The 19,401-nt window shown below is 54.3% G+C and overlaps 1 protein-coding gene across 14 annotated transcripts in view; it reads left to right on the top strand.

Moving 5' to 3' along the window:
• The window catches only part of JUP (junction plakoglobin), a 39,029-nt gene extending 19,853 nt beyond the window's left edge, over positions 1 to 19,176 (top strand). For 4 of the 14 annotated variants that reach the window (XM_077968820.1, XM_015119572.3, XM_028835551.2 and 1 more), the window contains exons 2-15: positions 1,123 to 1,338; positions 3,317 to 3,576; positions 3,783 to 4,021; positions 5,407 to 5,608; positions 7,907 to 8,051; positions 8,158 to 8,261; positions 9,673 to 10,011; positions 14,343 to 14,498; positions 14,666 to 14,785; positions 15,686 to 15,836; positions 15,930 to 16,051; positions 17,571 to 17,610; positions 17,891 to 18,056; positions 18,355 to 19,176. In XM_077968820.1, the coding sequence (XP_077824946.1) occupies positions 1,131 to 1,338; positions 3,317 to 3,576; positions 3,783 to 4,021; positions 5,407 to 5,608; positions 7,907 to 8,051; positions 8,158 to 8,261; positions 9,673 to 10,011; positions 14,343 to 14,498; positions 14,666 to 14,785; positions 15,686 to 15,836; positions 15,930 to 16,051; positions 17,571 to 17,610; positions 17,891 to 18,042 (2,238 nt within the window). In that variant the 5' untranslated portion in view covers positions 1,123 to 1,130 and the 3' untranslated portion in view covers positions 18,043 to 18,056; positions 18,355 to 19,176. 14 annotated transcript variants of the gene reach the window in all.
• Positions 19,177 to 19,401: the final 225 nt, after the last annotated feature.

Here is a 19,401-nt window from a genome sequence, read left to right as displayed (position 1 = left end):
GTCTGTGAGAGGTCTGGCTCATAGTAGGCCCTCATGGGATCACGGCTTCCATTCTCCCCGCAGCCGCTGACCTCTGCAGGTCAGTTCCCAGGACAGTGGAGCCAAACATAGACCAAGTGGGAAGTTCACCTCCCTGGTACAAAGTACGGCCCTGCTACTCATTAACCTTCAGGTGCACCTAAACCTCTGCAGAGAGAGAGAGGGGTTCCTGACGGCAGTGACCACCCACAGGCCTGCCCCACCTCAGATCCCTAGCCTGGGCTCGAGGAGACCAGGAGGTGAGGAAGCACTTCCGGAGGAGAGGCGGTGCTGATGGTAATGGCCGTGGCCTCTGAACACCGGCTATGCACCAGATCCTCGCAACCACCTCTGAGGGAGGTCGTGTGACCCCGCTTTATAGATGAGGACTGAGGTTCTGCGGGGAGGTGAACTGCCCCAGTAGTGAGTAGCTGAGATTTGAACCGCTCTGTGGGACTCAGAGAGGCTTCTAGGTGCTGGGAGGGCTGGGAGAGAAGGGGCCTTGGGGCCTCAGCCTCAGGGCCACGAGTGATCCTGCCCAATCTGTAGGAAAGCCAGATCCTGGAGTCTCTGAGGGAGCCTGGGGCGTTCCAGAGAAACCTGTCAGACCGCTTCCCTGCCCCACCCAGTTTCCTGCCCAATGACTGGGGTGCCTCCTCCCTGCAGCCTTTCCCAGGGAGCCCCAGTGGTTGAGGGTGGGCCCAGGGGACCTCAGAAGCTGCTAGAGGTCCTGGGTGCCTTTTCTTGGCCCTGAGACAGTTGGGTCAGGGCAGCAAGGTGAGTGAACAGGGGCTTCTGGCGGCAGCTGGCCCTTTACTGCCCTGCCCCCTGGGGCTCATCCCCCTAAGAGGTCAGAGATGCAAGCCCAGGACACACACACAGCTGCACCCCTGGGGCTCACTGCTCCCAGGATATTTCATGGGCAGCACCTCCCTGGGCCTGTTACCCTTCTGGGCACCCACTCATCCCCAGCCTGCATCCTCATTGAAACCCCTGGGGCCATGGTGATTACATGGCAAGACAGGCAGGACTTGGGGATGGGCTGAAGCTGGGGGCTCGGCCAGGTGACTTCCTGCTTCCTGACTTCCTCCTTTGTGCCCCCAGTAGCCACAATGGAGGTGATGAACCTGATGGAGCAGCCTATCAAGGTGACTGAGTGGCAGCAGACGTACACCTACGACTCGGGTATCCATTCGGGCGCCAACACCTGCGTGCCCTCCGTCAGCAGCAAGGGCATCATGGAGGAGGATGAGGCCTGCGGGCGCCAGTACACGCTCAAGAAGACCACCACCTACACCCAGGGGGTGCCCCCCAGCCAAGGTCAGGACCCCTTGGAACTATTCCATGGGGTAGAAAACCTGCCTGGGTCCTGGAGAGAGGTCAGAGTGAAAGGAGGCGGATTCTAGGGGGTCCCTGGTCTGAGGGAGGAGGCACAGCTCATACTAACAGGGGGCCCACCCAGTCTGAAGGAGGAGGTGCAACTACTTCAGGGTGCTGCATCTGGGAGGGTCACAAAATCCTCTTCTGTGAAGAGGGAAGGTAGGGAGGGAAGGCATAGTCCCTGCCCTCAGGGTGCCTCCAGTCTGAAGGAAGAGGCACAGTCCTTGTCTTCTGTGAATGTAAGAATCTGATGAGGACGTTGGGCGCGGTGGCTTACGCCTGTAATCCCAGCACTTTGGGAGACTGAGGTGGGTGGATCACCTGAGGTCAGGAGTTCGAGACCAGCCTGGCCAACATGATGAAACCCCGTCTCTACTAAAAATAAAAAATTAGCCGGGTGTGGTGGCATGCACCTGTAGTCCCAGCTACTAGGGAGGCTGAGGCAGGAGAATTGTTTGAACCCAGGAGGCAGAGGTTGGAGTGAGCTGAGATTGTGCCACTGCACTCCAGCCTGGGTGACAGAGTGAGACTCCGTCTCAAATCATAATAATAATAAAAAAATAAGAATCTGATGAGGAGGCATCACTATGGCTCTCAGGAAGCCCATGGATGGCAGGGAGGACACAGCCCTTTGGCTCTAGGAGCCTCACATTTGATGGGAGAGCCAGGGCCCTAGCCTCCAGGAACCCCCCAGGGATTCTCCTTTGGGTAGAGGAGGTGTAGGTCTCAAGCCTGAGGGCCCCTCGTTGGGAGGGAGACCAGGCCTCTGCTGCTGACATGCAGATAGGCCGAGGCTGTGGGACGAGTGACTGACTCAGCTCTAGGGCTTAGTCCTGGCTGGGGGTGCCCCGCCAGCCCAAGCCTCCCCTGCCCCTCTGGGGGAGAGGAGTAGCCAGGCCCTAGAACTGTTGACCACAGGTGCCTCCGGGGCCCTGAACATGCCATGAGGTGGGCTGTAGGCTCTGAGAGTAGTGAGGGTGGACTGTAGCTGGTGGGGCTCTGCGGAGTCAGCCCCTGCACACCAGTCTCCTCCTTGACAGCTGGTAGGGGGAGTACGGGGCCTCTTGGCTGGGCAGGGCCAGGCACTGTGTTGGTAGCAAAAAGTACAGCATCCAGGTGGGAAAGCCATGCAGCTGTCTCCTCCTTCCCAACTAATTAGAGGGTGGAACCTCTGCGTCCCTCTCCCTGGGGGCATCAGGACAGTTGCCAGGGTGTGGCTGCTTGGGCATCTACCTGTGGGACTCCCAGACCCACCCAGGGGGAGGAAGGAAGTTAGAGAGGAACCTGACGTCTCAGCTGAGGACCCAGCTCCTGGCTCCCTGAACCCACAGCCCTGACTTTCCCTCTGATCTGCTGTGAGATGTGATGTTGGTGGCTCTCTGGGCCTCTGTTTGCCTGCCTGTATAGTGGGAGGATTGCCGCTGTTGGGGATGATGAGGGTGTAATTAAACTCCTGAGATTTCAGGGTTGAAAGGAGACCTGATGGGTAAGGGAGGAGAATGGAATAGGGGTTTGGGCCCCTGAGTCAGGCTGCCTTATAACCCCTCTGTGCCCAGTTTTCCCATCTGTAAAGAGGAGCCAATGATAGTACTTACCTTGCAGGGTCATTGTCAGATTATATGAGAAAATAGCAGGGCACTGAATTCACTGCCAGGCACATAATAAGTGTGCCAAAAAAAAAAAAATTCCCATGATGGACATAACATGTGGGGCCCATTTTACAGATGAGGTTACTGAGGTGATGGTGACTTCCCCAAGGTCCCTGGGGAGAGGTAGAATGGCCAGTCATGCGCTGCGGCTTTGGGCAGGGTGAAAGGTAGCCCAGAGGGCCGAGGTGGGGCTGTGTGCAGCCTGCCCTGCTCCCCAGTGTCTGCCCAGCCCACTGCCCGCACTCAGTCCCTGTCCCCATGGCCCCCAGGTGACCTGGAGTACCAGATGTCCACAACAGCCAGAGCCAAACGGGTGCGGGAGGCCATGTGCCCTGGCGTGTCAGGCGAGGACAGCTCGCTGCTGCTGGCCACGCAGGTGGAGGGGCAGGCCACCAACCTGCAGCGACTGGCCGAGCCATCCCAGCTGCTCAAGTCGGCCATTGTGCATCTCATCAACTACCAGGACGACGCCGAGCTGGCCACTCGAGCCCTGCCCGAGCTCACCAAGCTGCTCAACGACGAGGACCCGGTCTGTGAGGGTCCCGGCTAGGGTGGGGGCTGAGCAGGGAGGGGAGAGAGCAGATGTCCTCAGGGGAGGGACATTGTAGGGGAGGAGGAAGGTTATGACCCGGACTCCCCTGTATGTGACGAGTCTGGGGCCCTCCTCAGCTCTGTGGAAGGGTGTCCCGGCCCCTCCTTAGTGCTCACGTCCTCGCACCTGCCTTTGCCCTCCAGGTGGTGGTGACTAAGGCGGCCATGATTGTGAACCAGCTATCAAAGAAGGAGGCGTCGCGGCGGGCCCTGATGGGCTCACCCCAGCTGGTGGCCGCTGTCGTGCGCACCATGCAGAATACCAGTGACCTGGACACGGCCCGCTGTACCACCAGCATCCTGCACAACCTCTCCCACCACCGGGAGGGGCTGCTCGCCATCTTCAAGTCGGGCGGCATCCCTGCTCTGGTCCGCATGCTCAGGTACCCACCCCTGCTCAGTGCAGGAGTCCAGGACCCCGCCTCACTTGGGCCTCTCCCCTCCCTTCCCTGGGCTTCCATAAATACCCAGCGAGCAACTATCATGTGCCAGGCAGAGGCACACCCCATCCTGGTGCTCAGTGGCTCACAGCCCAGCAGGGAACACAGGCATGTAAACAGCAGGTTAATGATCAGGATATGACACAGGCTGTGGCAGAAGAGCATTGAGGTTGCTCAGAGGTGGAATCGCTTAATGGCAGGGGATTAACAGATGAGTGGAGTTTGGCTAGTGTGGAGGAACCGAAGAGTGTCCCAGGCAGAGGGAACAGCAAATGCAAAGTTCCTTACAAACTTTCTGTTTCTGGGCCCCCTACAAAATGTTGATTGGTCTCATTTCTCGTTTTTTTTGAGATGAGGTCTTGCTGTCGCCCAAGCTGGACTGCAGTGGCATGATCTCAGCTCACTGCAGCTTCCACCTCCCAGGTTTGAATATTCCTTCTGCCTCAGTCTCCTGAGTAGCTGGGATTACAAGTGTCTGCCACCATGCCCAGCTAATTTTTTTTTTTTTTTTTGAGACAGAGTTTTCCTCTTGTTGCCCAGGCTGGAGTGCAGTGGCGCAGTCTCAGCTCACTGCAACCTCCGCCTCCCGGGTTCAAGCGATTCTCCTGCCTTAGCCTCCCAAGTAGCAGGGATTACAGGTGCCCACCACCACGCCTGGCTAATTTTTGTATTTTTAGTAAAGATGGGGTTTCACCATGTTGGCCAGGCTAGTCTTGAACTCCTGACCTCAGGTGATCTGCCCGCCTTGGCCTCCCAAAGTGCTGGGATTATAGGCGTCTGCCACCATGTCGAGCTCAATTTTGTATTTTTAATAGAGACGGAGTTTCGCCACGTTGGCCAGGCTGGTCTCGAACTCCTAACCTCAGGTGATCCCCCGCCTCGGCCTCCCAAAGTGCTGAGATTACAGACGTGAGCCACCGCGCCTGGCCTCATTTCTCATCCCTATACCAGGCTGGGAGCTCCATGAAGGGGAGACACTGATTTCATTCCCCTCTGAACACCTTGCAAGGCCTCTCTAATATGTGGCCTTCCACATGGTAGTTACTTAGTAGGGATCAGTGTCTAGGGACCTGCTGTGTGCTCAGCACAGGGCTGGGGGCTCAGAAGCAGGAGGAGTCATTGTCTCAGTTGGGAGAAGACAGGTGCTGTTTGCTTCATGCTTAAGAGCCGGGCAGGCTCAAGGAGTGATGAGATTTTAGCAAAGGGATATTTCCAGAGGGGTGTCAGTAGTGGGGAGGCTTCCTGGGGGAGGTGGGAACCCATACCAGGCTCACATGTATGCCAGGCCCCTGGGACCTCGGCATACTAACCCCTGCCCACCCCCCCAGCTCCCCTGTGGAGTCGGTCCTGTTCTACGCCATCACCACGCTGCATAACCTGCTCCTGTACCAGGAGGGCGCCAAGATGGCCGTGCGCCTGGCTGACGGGCTGCAAAAGATGGTGCCCCTGCTCAACAAGAACAATCCCAAGTTCCTGGCCATCACCACCGACTGCCTGCAGCTCCTGGCCTACGGCAACCAGGAGAGCAAGGTGGGCCCTCCCCAACCCTCCTGAGGCCTGAAGCCCACCCTTGCGTCACCCTCTATCCTCCACAGCTTCGGGCTGCTGCCCCTTACTCCTTTTAGATGAGATATAGGGGCAGATGTGCATGCTTCATCATGCGACTGAATTGGTCAGAATTATTATTTTGAGCATAAGGAAAAAAAATCACTCATCCTCATACAGCCACTATTGTCATTTCGATATGCTCCGTTAAGAGCTGTTCTGTGGGCAGACTACAGATGTGTGCACATTCTTGTCATAACAATCTGCAACATTGCATCTGTTTTCTGCCTGCTTTTTTTTTTTTTTTTTTTTGAGACAGGGTCACCCAGGCTGGAGTGCAGTGGTGTAATCAGGGCTCACTGCAACCTTGACTTCCTGGGCTCAGATGATCCTCCCACCTCGGCCTCCAGAGTAGCTGGGACTTCAGGCATGTGCCACCATGCCCGACTAGTTCTTTTTTACTCTTCTTTTTTTTTTTTTTTTTTTTTGAGATGGAGTCTCACTCTGTCGCCTAGGCTGGAGTGCGGTGGCGCAATCTCAGCTGACTGCAACTTCCGCCTCCCGGGTTCAAGTGATTCTCCTGCCTCAGCCTCCCAAGTAGCTGGGATTACAGGTGCCCACCACTATGCTCAGCTAATTTTTGTATTTTTAGTAGAGACAAGGTTTCACCAGGTTGGCCAGGCTGGTCTCAAACTCCTGACCTTAGGTGATCCATCTGCCTTGGCCTCCCAAAGTGCTGGGATTACAGGCGTGAGCCACTGCACCGGGCCCCCGACTAATTTTTTGTAGAGGTGAGATTTCTCCATGTTGCCCAGGCTGGTCTCAAACTCCTAGGTTCAAGTGATCTGTCTGCCTTGGCCTCCCAAAGTGTCAGGATTACAGGTATGAGCCACTGTGTCTGGCCTGCATGATGTTTAAAAAAAATTGTTTTTGCTCTGTTGTCCTCAAAACCACCCTCTAATAATGACAGATTGCCTTTCCTTTCCCCTTTCCCCTTTCTTTTTCCTTTTCCTTTCCCTTTTCCTCTCTTCCTCTCTTTCTTCCTTCCTTCCCATTTCTTCCTTTTCTTTCTTTTTTGAGATAGGGTCTCACTGTGTTACCCAGGCTAGAGTACAGTGGCATGATCCTAGCTCACTGCAACCTCAAAATCCTGAGCTCAAGCATTCCTCCCACCTTAGCCTTCCTGATAACTAGGACTACAGAAACGTACCAATGAGCTAATTAGCACCTGGGCTAAGTTTTAAATTTTTTATGGGGATGGGGTCTTGCTCTGTTGCCCAGGCTACCCTCAAGGAATCCTCCTGCCTCAGCCTCCGAAATAGTGGGATTAAAGTCATGAGCCACCATACCTAGCCTACAGATAGCATTTCATTAAGTGGAGACCTTAGGCTTTATTCTGAGGGAGGGTATTTAGATTGCTCCTATTCCACCTTTATAAACAATGCTGTCTAACGAATTAACGAATGTCTTTGGGCATATAGCCTTTGTCAAAGAGTGGAAAAAATTCTCATTGATTTTTAACAGTTCTAGGCTTTTACCCAAATGGCCAGACTGATTTCCAGAAGGATTGGACTAATTTCCAGTGCCATAACTGGTAATGGATGTGCATATAGTTTTGTCACATCCTTGTCAGCACTAGGTATTATCCTTTTTTTCAAAATTTTGGCTTACATAACAGTCATGAAACTATTGGGGTGGGCTGGGTGTGGTGGCTCACGCCTGTAATCCCAGCACTTTGGGAGGCCGAGGTAGGTGAATTGCCTGAGGTCAGGAGTTTGAAACCAGCCTGGCCAACATAGTGAAACCCCATCCCCACCAAAAACACAGAAATTAGCCGGGCGTGGTGGCACATGCCTGTAATCCCAGCCACTTGGGAGGCTGAGGCATGAGAATTGCTTGAACCCAGGAGGCGAAGGTTGCAGTGAGCTGAGATCGTGCCACTGCTCTCCAGCCTGGGTGACACAGTGAGACTCTATCTCAAAAAAACAAACAAACAAAAAACTACTGGGGTGTTTGACTGGGTGTGGTGGCTCACACCTGTAATCCCAGCACTTTGGGAGGCTGAGGTGTGAGGATCATTTGAGGCCAGGAGTCCAAGACCAGCCTGGGCAGCATAGCGAGACCCCCATCTTTATAAAAAGAAAAAAATACATTAAAAGAAAAAAACGAACTATTTGTGCGTTAACTGAAGCTCAGTAATGACAGCTCTGTCTCCTGCCCCGCTCCTCCTTGTTCCTGTCATATTTCCCGTCCTTCTCACACTCATTCCCTCTTCACCTGCAGCTGATTATCCTGGCCAATAGTGGGCCCCAGGCCCTCGTGCAGATCATGCGTAACTACAGTTATGAGAAGCTGCTCTGGACCACCAGTCGTGTGCTCAAGGTGCTGTCCGTGTGTCCCAGCAATAAGCCTGCCATTGTGGAGGCTGGTGAGTATGATGGCCTTGAGGGCAGCTGGGATGGGGGCTCTGCCCAGCTGCCAAGCTCAGTCAGCCATGCTGCTCGTGGCTGATGGCACCCCTATCCCTGCCCCAGGTGGGATGCAGGCCTTGGGCAAGCACCTGACCAGCAACAGCCCCCGCCTGGTGCAGAACTGCCTGTGGACCCTGCGCAACCTCTCGGACGTGGCCACAAAGCAGGTGAGGGAGGTATCTGGGCTTGGGGTTGACCTCTTCAGCTGCCCCATCCAGCCTCCTGTCTGGGCATCTGACCTTAGGTACTGTGGTCTCTAAATCTCTGGGGGCTGGATACTGGGGGCTGGATACTGGGAGCTCTAAATCTCTCTTCCTTTTGGCTGAGGCTGGAAATGCCTTGAAGACCTTCATCTCTTTTTTTTTGGTTTTTGACAGAGTCTCGCTCGTCACCCAGGCTGGAGTGCAGTGGTGCAATCTCCGCTCACTGCAAGATCCGCCTCCTGGGCTCAAGCGATTCTCCTGCCTCACCCTCCCGAGTAGTTGGGACTACAGGAGTGTGCCACCATGTCTGCCTAATTTTTGTATTTTTAGTAGAGACAGGGTTTCACCATGTTGGTCAGGCTGGTCTTGAACTCCTGACCTCAGGTGATCCACCCGCCTTGGCCTCCCAAAGTGCTGGGATTACAGGCGTGAGCCGCCGCGTCCAGCAAAAGAACAGTTTTGACCTGGGCCCTGGGCTGGGGCAATAGTTTACCAAGAGATAGACCCCCATGACTAAAAATATAATTTAAGGAAAAATGCAGCTCCAGGGCAAGTGCCCTGTGCCTCCTTTCAACAACCATTCCTCAGGCCTCCCCCAGCAATATGCTGTTTATCAAGTGCCCACCCTCTGCTGGCCCTCTGCGTGGCATTTGTGGACATTAGCTCGTTCAGCGTGGGGTTAGAGTGTGGGACCCTGTGGGTTAGATGAAGACACTGAGGCTGGGGGAGGTAATGGCCATGGTCAGAGGTAGTAAATGGCAGAACTGGAATTTGAACTCAGGACTGTCCGTCCCCAAAGCTGGAGTTTTTCTGTCCCACCACAAGGCCTACGTGTCTCCCTGGGAGAAGTGAGACGTCTGAGTTAGTGATTTTACTGGAAGTGGATTTGGCTCAGGGCCCCAGGGTGGTGGGGCAGCAGTGAAGGCCCAGAAAGGTGACACATGAGTAGATGTGGCTCAGCTGGGCCACTGAAACATGTGGCCCCCTCAACAATTGCCTCCTGGTCTCAAGGCCTCCCTTGGACACCGTACTTTGGCCTGAGGAGGGTTCTGCCTGGGTCTGAGGCTCCCAGGGAAAGGCTGATGGGTTGGAGGGAAGAGACGTGGGGCTTAGAGTCAAGCCTGGGTTCAGATCCAGCCACTGGCTGTGTGTCTGTGGGCAAGTTCCTCAACTTCTCTGAGCCTCATTGCCTCATTTGCACCACAGGATAATAACACCCTCTCACAGGGTGTGGCGGGTCATGGGGATGAAAGTTCCCGGGCACACACAGGCATGGCTGACCCCTTTAGGTCATCCTGCTCCCCTCAGACATATTCGAGAAGGCTCCCTGGAGTTGGCTGCTCCCTGACTCCCCCATCCCTTCCTTTCCCTCCAGGAGGGCCTGGAGAGTGTGCTGAAGATTCTGGTGAACCAGCTAAGCGTGGATGATGTCAACGTCCTCACCTGTGCCACCGGTACACTCTCCAACCTGACTTGCAACAACAGCAAGAACAAGACGCTGGTGACACAGAACAGCGGTGTGGAGGCTCTCATCCACGCCATCCTGCGTGCTGGTGACAAGGACGACATCACAGAGCCTGCCGTCTGCGCCCTGCGCCACCTCACTAGCCGCCACCCTGAGGCCGAGATGGCCCAGAACTCTGTGCGTCTCAACTATGGCATCCCGGCCATTGTGAAGCTGCTCAACCAGCCCAACCAGTGGCCACTGGTCAAGGTACTGCTGTTAGGCGAGGGGTAGGAGCTCCCTGCAGCAGGCTTAGGTGCTGTATTGGTATAGGCAAAGCTGCTGTAGCAAAGAAGCCCTAAATACAGTGGCTTGAATAAGACAGAAGTTTATTTCTCTCTCGTGTAATAGTTTAGACCTCAACAATGGCTCTGCTCTCCAGATTTTCTATCTTCTAGCTCTACCAACCCCTAGGGCAGAGCTCAGAGTTCAAAATGCACATGAGTACCCTGGGCGGTTTCACTAAACTGCAGGTTCCACGGTGGCTCATGCCTGTAATTCCAACACTTTGGGAGGCCAAGGTAGGAGGATTGCTTGAGGCCAGGAATTTGAAACCAGCCTGGACAACATAGCAAGACTTGTCTCGACAACAACAGCAAAAATTAGCTGGGTGTGGTGGTGCACACCTGTAGTCCCAGCTACTGGGGAGGAGAGGCTGAGGTGGGAGAATTGCTTGAGCACAGGAATTGGAGGTTACAGTGAGCTATGACTGCATCAGTGCACTTCAGCCTGGGTGACAGAGCAAGAACCCATGTCTTAAAAGAAAAACAGGAGGCTGGGTGCAGATGCAGACATCTGTAGTTCTAGCACTTTGGGAAGCAGAGGCGGAGGCGGACGTGGAAGGATCACTTGAGGCCAGGAGTTTGAGACCAGCCTGGGTAACATATTGAGACACCCATCTCTTACAAAAAATTTGAAAAAAAAAAACAAATAAGCAATCTAAAACACACACACACACATACACACACGGACACACACTGCAGGTCCTAATTCAGCAGGCCTGCTACGGAGGGCCTGCGATTCCATATGTCTTTTTTTTTTATTGTTTTGAGACAATGTCTTTGTCTATTGCCCAGGCTGGAGTGCAGTGGTACAATCTTGGCTCACTGCAACCTCTACCTCCCAGGTTCAAGCGATTCTCCTGCCTTGGCCTCCTGAGTAGTTGAGATTATAGGTGCACGCCACCATGTCCGGATAATTTTTGTATTTTTAGTAGATTTTGCCATGTTGCTCAGAATGGTCTCAAACTCCTGAACTCAAGCAATCCACCAGCCTCGGCCTCCCAAAGTGCGGGGATTACAGGTGTAAGACACCGGGCCCGGACAATTCTGTATTTCTTTTCTTTTTTTTTTTTTTTTTTTTTTTGAGACGGAGTTTTGGTCTCGTTTCCCAGGCTGGAGTGCAATAGCACAATCTCGGCTCACCGCAACCTCCGCCTCCCGGGTTCAAGCGATTCTCCTGCATCAGCCTCCCAAGTAGCTGGGTCTACAGGCGTGTGCCACCGCGCCCAGCTAATTTTGTGTTTGTTTTTTTGTTTGTTTGTTTGTTTGTTTTGTTTTGTTTTTTTGTTTGTTTGTTTGTTTGTTTGTTTGTTTGTTTTGAGACGGAGTCTCGCTGTGTCGCCCAGGCTGGAGTGCAGTGGCCGGATCTCAGCTCACTGCAAGCTCTGCCTCCCGGGTTTTTACGCCATTCTCCTGCCTCAGCCTCCCGAGTAGCCGGGACTACAGGCGCCCGCCACCTCGCCCGGCTAGTTTTTTTTGTATTTTTTAGTAGAGACGGGGTTTCACCGTGTTAGCCAGGATGGTCTCGAACTCCTGACCTCGTGATCCACCCACCTCGGCCTTCCAAAGTGCTAGGATTAGAGGCGTGAGCCACCGTGCCCGGCCCAATTCTGTATTTCTAACAAGCTCGCAGGCGCTGCTACTGGTCCATGGAGCACATTTCTTATGCCACTGGGTATAGACGAGAGAGTTGTCCTCACATGAATGAGTGGACTGTATCATCCCCACAGATGTGTTCTAGCCCTGAGAACTGGGAAGGGCTAGCGGCCACCAGAAAGTGGCAGGCATCACTCCTGCTCGCACCCCAGAACTTGGTCATTCGGCCACATCAAGGTGCAAGGAGGTTAGGAAATGTGATCACCAGCCAGATGGCCATGTGTCCTGCTGAAAATCAGGAGAGCCCCTACAGAGACACAGGGCAGAGAGGATTCTGGGGGATGCTTAGCCTGTCCCATAGGGAGTTGGGCGTGTGAAGGGGTGGGGTCGTCTTCTTGAGGCTACCTGGGTGGAAGAGAGATGTGTGTCACTTCCCTGTCAGGCAGGGAAGGTGGCCAGGCCAGGGGGTGGGCAGGCCCAAGGGACAGTTATGGAGGAAGGCATGTGTATGTGTGTGTATCCATATGTAGAGACAAGGAAGGCAGCCAAAGGCAAGGTGGCATCTGGTGCCAGAGAGTGAGGAAGCTACCATAGATGAGGGTCTTGTCAACAGGCACAGGAGCCAGCTGGCAGGGACATCCGCTAGCTACATTTAAGACAATTTAATAGTACAGACAAGCTAGGTGCAGTGGCTCACGCCTGTAATCCTAGCACTTTGGGAGGCCGAGGCGGGAGGATTACCTGATGTCAGGAGTTTGAGACCAGCCTGGCCAACATAGTAAGTCCCTGCCTCCACAAAAAATACAAAAATTAGCTGGCCATGGTGGCCTGTGCCTGAAATCTCAGCTACTCGGAAGGCCAAGGCAGAAGAATTACTTGAACCCAGAAGGCAGAGGTTGCAGTGAGCTGAGATCTCTTCATTGCACTCCAGCCTGGGTGACAGAGAGAGACTCCGTCTTGGAAAACAAAAACAAAAAACACGGCCAGGCGCTGTGGCTCACGCCTGTAACCCCCGCACTTTGGGAGGCAGAGGCGGGTGTATCACGAGGTCAGGAGATAGAGACCATCCTGGCTAACATGGTGAAACCCCGTCTCTACTAAAAAAATACAAAAAAATTAGCCGGGCGTGGTGGTGGGCACTTGTGGTCCCAGCTACTCAGGAGGCTGAAGCAGGAGAATGGCGTGAACCCAGGAGGCAGAGCTTGCAGTGAGCCAAGATCACGCCACTGTACTCCAGCCTGGGTGACAGAGTGAGACTCCGTCTCAAAAAGAAAAAAAAACCAAAAAAACAAAACAGTGCAGATAAGAATGACTCTAAGTGATTCTATACATTGAATTATTATTACTTATTATTATTATTTTTGAGACGGAGTCTTGCTCTATTGCCCAGGCTAGAGTGCAGTGGCACGATCTCAGCTCACTGCAATCTCCGCCTCCCAGGTTCAAGCAATTTCCAGCTAATTTCTGTATTTTTAGTAGAGACGTAGTTTCACCATGTTGGCCAGGCTGGTCTCAAACTCCTGACCTAAAGTGATCTGCCTGCCTCGGCCTCCCAAAGTGCTGGGATTACAGGCGTGAGCCACTGCTCCCGGCCTATACATTGAATTAAAAAAAAGAAAATCCATGTTTAGAAAAAAAAATGTCAGTGTGACCCCTCCTTGAAGCTTGGTCCCTGCTGCAAACCTGAAGTGGGGCTTTGCATCCTAATCCAGCAGCTAAGTGGCAAGTGACCTTGGCAAGTCATTTGCTGTGTGCTCACATCCCCATCTCATGTGATTTTCATCCCTGCCCTCCTGGCATCTTGTTTTGAGGATGAAATGGATGACACTTTGAGAGGCTCTGGGAGGCCAGAGTGGCTCCTGTGAGTCAAGGACCCCGGGGAGGAAATCTCAGGACACCTCCTTCCAGAGCTGCCCTGCTGGGGATTCATGACAATGTGAACACCACCCAAGCAGGAGGCTTCGGGCCACCTAGAGCAAAGAATTCCTGAGATTCAGGCTTGGGGAACGATCAGAAAAGCAAGCAAGGCCATGGTGTCTGTGGGGGGTGGTTAAGAGAGAGGGGACAGGGTGAGGGTCTGGGCATGGGGCTGGCAGGATATTCTGGAATGGGGTGTCATTTTAGCAAAGGCTATTAGAATTAGCCATGAGCAGCCGGGCACAGTAGCTCACGCTTGTAATCCCAGCACTTTGGGAGGCCGAGGCGGGTGGATCACCTGAGGTCAGGAGTTTGAGACCAGCCTGACCAACATGGCGAAACCCCGTCTCCACTAAAAATATAAAAAATTAGCTGGGCGTGGTGGTGGGCTCCTGTAATCGCAGCTACTCAGGAGGCTGAGGCGGGAGAATCACTTGAACCCAGGAGGTGGAGGTTGCAATGAGGTGAGATTGCATCACTGCACTCCAGCCTGGGTAACAAGAGTGAAACTCTGTCTCAAAAAAAAAAAAAAAAAAAGAAAAGGATTAGCCATGAGCACCCCCAGATCCTGTGGATTAAGTGACATGGCTGGGATGGTCTCCTTCTCTGGATATCTTCTAGTGTGCCTGTGTCTGGCCTCGGGGACAGAAGAGGTGAAGGAGAGAGGGGATACCTGAAGCTGGGAAGCTGGGATCCTTCAGATGTCCAAGAAGTGCCCCTGATCGCTGCCCCTTTTTTTTTTGCCAGGCAACCATTGGCTTGATCAGGAATCTGGCCCTGTGCCCAGCCAACCATGCCCCACTGCAGGAGGCAGCGGTCATCCCCCGCCTCGTCCAACTGCTGGTCAAGGCCCACCAGGATGCCCAGCGCCACGTAGCTGCAGGCACACAGCAGCCCTACACGGTATGTGAGCTGGTGGTGCCTGTGACAACCTTCCTGGGGGGCAGGTGTCCTCTGTGGGTGTGTGTGTGAATGCAGAGGTCAGTTGCAACTGATGCCAGTTCCAAGAGCCTGTGAAGTTCATTCGGCTGACAGCACCTGTCCCATGCCCCCTGCCTCCTCTCTTGCAGGATGGTGTGAGGATGGAGGAGATTGTGGAGGGCTGCACCGGAGCCCTGCACATCCTCGCCCGGGACCCCATGAACCGCATGGAGATCTTCCGGCTCAACACCATCCCTCTGTTTGTGCAGGTGAGTCTGGGGCAGGTGTGCAGGAGAGCTGCCCCCACCACTGCTTAGAGGGCAAGGTTAGGAGTCCCAGATTTTGGGGGCCTGGATCAGGCATCAAGAGGTCTTTGGAGGAGTTTGGAGGAAAGTAGCCACACCAGATTGACTACTTAGCAACCCCCTGCACAGGCATGGCTTTCTAAGCTTCAAAGCAAGGAAAGAGATCACAAATGGAAAAAACAAAAACAAAAAAAACTTGAGATTCAACCACATAAACATGAAAACCATCTATTTCAGAAAGAACCTTAAAAAAGCATTAAAAAAATCAGCAAACTGGGAGAATATGTGCAAGTACCATAACAGACAAGAGTTTAACATCTTTCGCCGGGTGCGGTGGCTCATGCCTGTAATCCCAGCGCTTTGGGAGGCCGAGGCGGGCGGATCACAAGGTCAGGAGATCGAGACCACGGTGAAACCCCGTCTCTACTAAAAATACAAAAAATTAGCCGGGCGCGGTTGTGGGCGCCTGTAGTCCCAGCTACTTGGGAGGCTGAGGCAGGAGAATGGCGTGAACCCGGGAGGCGGAGCTTGCAGTGAGCCGAGATCACGCCACTGCACTCCAGCCTGGGCAACAGAGCGAGACTCCATCTCAAAAAAAAAAAAGAGTTTAACATCTTTCATGTCAGTGACTTCTTTAACACTAGATTCCAATGGTTAGATGAAGCAGAGTAACAGGTAATTTCAAGGTAGTTCATGAACAATGCTCAGCCCAGTTTAAAACAGTAACACTTACTCCCCAGTGATGGCCCGTTTTCCACTATGGAATTGCTACAGGGTGGAGGTGGGCAGGGCTGTGGGGTGTGTTGTCCGGCCTGCCTCACCCCTTCCCACCTCTCCCCTGCTTCCCATGTCCCCTCTCCCCAGCTCCTGTACTCATCGGTGGAGAACATCCAGCGTGTGGCCGCCGGGGTGCTGTGTGAGCTGGCCCAGGACAAGGAGGCGGCTGACGCCATTGATGCAGAGGGGGCCTCGGCCCCACTCATGGAGTTGCTGCACTCCCGCAACGAGGGCACTGGTGAGCTGGAAGAGGGCAGCTGGGTCCCACTCCCCCAGGCATGATGGAGGCTGGCAGACGTTTAACCTAGCTTTTCCTCTCCTCTCTGCTCAGCCACCTACGCTGCTGCTGTCCTGTTCCGCATCTCTGAGGACAAGAACCCAGACTACCGGAAGCGTGTGTCCGTGGAGCTCACCAACTCCCTCTTTAAGCATGACCCGGCTGCCTGGGAGGCTGTGAGTATCCTAGGCTGGACCACAGTAGTTGGTTGCACAAGTTGTGCACTGCCCAAGGGCAACTTGACTTTTGGGGGTCTCCTACTACTGTCAACTTTATAGAGTTTTATTTTGTAATTGGATCATTTATAACAATTCCTAGCAGATGGAAGTAGGTTGAACCATATGTCCACACAATGCCAATTTTTATTTTGCCCAAATGAGTATACGGTGTTTGAGGAGGGGGTGCTTTTCCTAATTTGCATGGAGGTGCTGGATAGGCTACAGGTGGTCTTTTCCAGGGTGGAGCAGTGCCCTGCACCCATTCGTGAGTCCTCTGCCTCCTACCCTCCTCCCATGAGCTGCTCTAATCCAGCAGGAGTTCCTGCTCCATGAATGGGGAACCCTCCTCCCTGGGGAGTACAGAGGACACGAGTACATCAGGGCACTGGGTGACCCCATTTCATCATCCTGTATTCCTCCAAGGCTTCTTTGCTTTTCTCTGGCCCCCTCTTTTATTTATTTATTTGTTTTTATTTTTTTTTTGAGACAGAGTCTTGGTCTGTCGCCAGGCTGGAGTGCAGTGGCGTGATCTTGGCTCACTGCAACCTCTGCCTCCTGGTTTCAAGCAATTCTCCTGCCTTAGCCTCCTGAGTAACTGGAACTACAGGCACATGCTACCACACCCAGCTAATTTTTGTATTTTTAGTAGAGATGGGGTTTCCCCATGTTGGCTAGGATGATCTCAATCTCCTGACCTTGTAATCTGCCCACCTTGGCCTCCCAAAGTGCTGGGATTACAGGTGTGAGCCACTGTACCCGGGCTATTTTTTATTTTTTTCGAGACGGAGTCTCTCTCTGTGGCCCAGGCTGGAGTGCAGTGGCGCAGTCTCGGCTCACTGCATCTTCTGTCTCCCCATTCAAGCAATTCTCCTGCCTCAGCCTCCCAAGTAGCTGGGATTACAGGTGTGCACCACCACGCACAGCTATTTTTTTGTATTTTTAGTAGAGACGGGGTTTCACCACATTGGCCAGGCTGGTCCAAAACTCCTGACCTCAAGTGATCCGCCTGCCTCCACCTCCCAGATTGCTGGGATTACAGGCGTGAGCCATCACATCCGGCCCAGCCCCTTCTTTTAGAAGCATCTCTCCCTGCCCCCCAGCTGATATCCAGCTTGGAGCCTGCATTTTCTTTTTTTTTTTTTGAGACGGAGTCTCGCTCTGCCGCCCAGGCTGGAGTGCAGTGGCCGGATCTCAGCTCACTGCAAGCTCCGCCTCCCGAGTTCACGCCATTCTCCTGCCTCAGCCTCCCGAGTAGCTGGGACTACAGGCGCCCGCCACCTCGCCCGGCTAGTTTTTTGTATTTTTTTTTAGTAGAGACAGGGTTTCACCGTGTTAGCCAGGATGGTCTCGATCTCCTGACCTCGTGATCCGCCCGCCTCAGCCTCCCAAAGTGATGGGATTACAGGCTTGAGCCACCGCGCCCGGCCGGAGCCTGCATTTTCAAACCTCTCCTCCATGTTTCTCTCTCCTTTTTCAGGCCCAGAGCATGATTCCCATCAATGAGCCCTATGGAGATGGTAAGTGTGTGCCAGGCTCTTCAGGACCCTGGAGATCCTGGGTGGCTGTGTGGGTGTGTGTGAGGGGGCAATATTATGTCTCTGGGGCCAGAGGACCAGTGGCAACTGCTCTGTGGCATCCACATGTACCCCAGTCTAGATGCCCTGGTGTGGGGTCTGGGGAGGGGGTCAGGCCCACCAGGGGTGGGCATGGGTAGAGGAGGCAGCTGAAGGCTGTGCAGACTGCTCCCTGAAGGGTGGCTTGCAGACCCTAGGACCGACACCCACTTTTCGTCCCCAGACATGGATGCCACCTACCGCCCCATGTACTCCAGCGATGTGCCCCTTGACCCGCTGGAGATGCACATGGACATGGACGGAGACTACCCCATCGACACCTACAGCGACGGCCTCAGGCCCCCGTACCCCACCGCAGACCACATGCTGGCCTAGGCGGCCTGGCCCCAGTACGGCCCCCTCTTTGCAGGCTTTTCCCTCCTCTCTAGAACCTACTTCTGTTGGAGGCCCTCCCATCTCCCCGCTGTAACCTGTGCTGCTTTTTTGGGGGGACCTTTTGCTGCTGAGCTTCCCCAAGCACGGCGTGCCCTGGCCTGCCTTCTTCTTGTGTCCTTGGTAGGGGTGGGGAGTCCTGTTCCTGCTGGCCCCTTCTGGGGGTGGTGGGCAGGTGACACGGAGTGGCATGAGTTTCTGTGGATGCAGGTCCACTGAGCCCCTTACCCCTGTCTGTCCCCACTCCCCCAACAGGTGCGGTTCCTCATCTGAGAGGCTCTCCGTGCAGGCGATGGGGCAAGACAGAAAAGTGCCTGAGCTGGGGAAGCCGGGGCGTGACTTCCTGCTGCACCCCGTGCCTCCAGAGGTCCTCCGTAGGGTCTTTCTTGGGATAGTGTTCTGCTCCTGCTTTTCTGTCCTGGGCATGGGTCCAGGGCCTAACACCCCCTCCCCGCCCCTGTGGCCCTGGCCACTAAAGCTTCAGACTCAAGCACCCTTTCTGTTTCCCCCCAGCAACCCCCCCAAACCTCCAGCCTCCCTGTCTCCAGCTGCCTGGGCCTGGAAGGGCTTTGGTTCCTTCTCTGGGTCTGATTTTCTCACTGAACTCCACTGACCAACTGCCCTAAGCCCCCAGGTCTCCAGGGCCCAGGTTCAAGACCCAACCCCCTGAAATCCAAAGCTTCTCTTGAAAAGTTCAGGGACCGTCCAGGGGAGATGGGGAGGAGATATGGAGTGAGTCACCTGCTCCAGGAGACGCCGACTTCTCTCTCCAGGATGCTTAGTTGGCTTTGCCCACCCCTCACTCCCCGGGGAGCTCTGGGGACAGCTCCCTCACACCCCTGTCCCACCCACACAGCTGCCCTAGCTGACCCTGAGAAGTGCTCTTGGCTGACCCCTCTGGTGTGTGGTGAGGGGCTTTCTCTTCCCCTTCCTGTTTCAGACCCCCCCATCTCCCGCACATGGTGTGGGGGGCTGGGGGAGGTCCCAGCAGAGTGTTTTATTATTATCGCTTTATGTTTTTGGTTATTGGTTTTTTTGTATAGACCAAAGCAAAGAAAATAAAAATAACACAGATGCGTTGGAGGCTGTTTAGGGGAGTGGGGTGGGAAAGTCGCGGGGCTTCCCTCGCGGCCTGGCGCCCTCCTTGGCTGGGTCCTGCGGGTTCTCAGGGCTGCCTTGCATGTGGGACGAACTAGAAGAGGCGAGCTGGGGAGCCAGGAGTGTTGGAGGAGCCGGAGTGGATTTAACCCGATATGTGCTTATAGGGCGAGGACGGGGGAAGAGGTGAATGGGGGTGAGTCC

This window comes from Macaca mulatta, chromosome 16 (assembly GCF_049350105.2).
Source record: "Macaca mulatta isolate MMU2019108-1 chromosome 16, T2T-MMU8v2.0, whole genome shotgun sequence".
In the NCBI taxonomy this organism is placed as follows: Eukaryota; Metazoa; Chordata; class Mammalia; order Primates; family Cercopithecidae; genus Macaca; species Macaca mulatta.
Note: the sequence above shows the minus strand (reverse complement) of the source record. Positions and strands in the feature narration are given on the sequence as shown.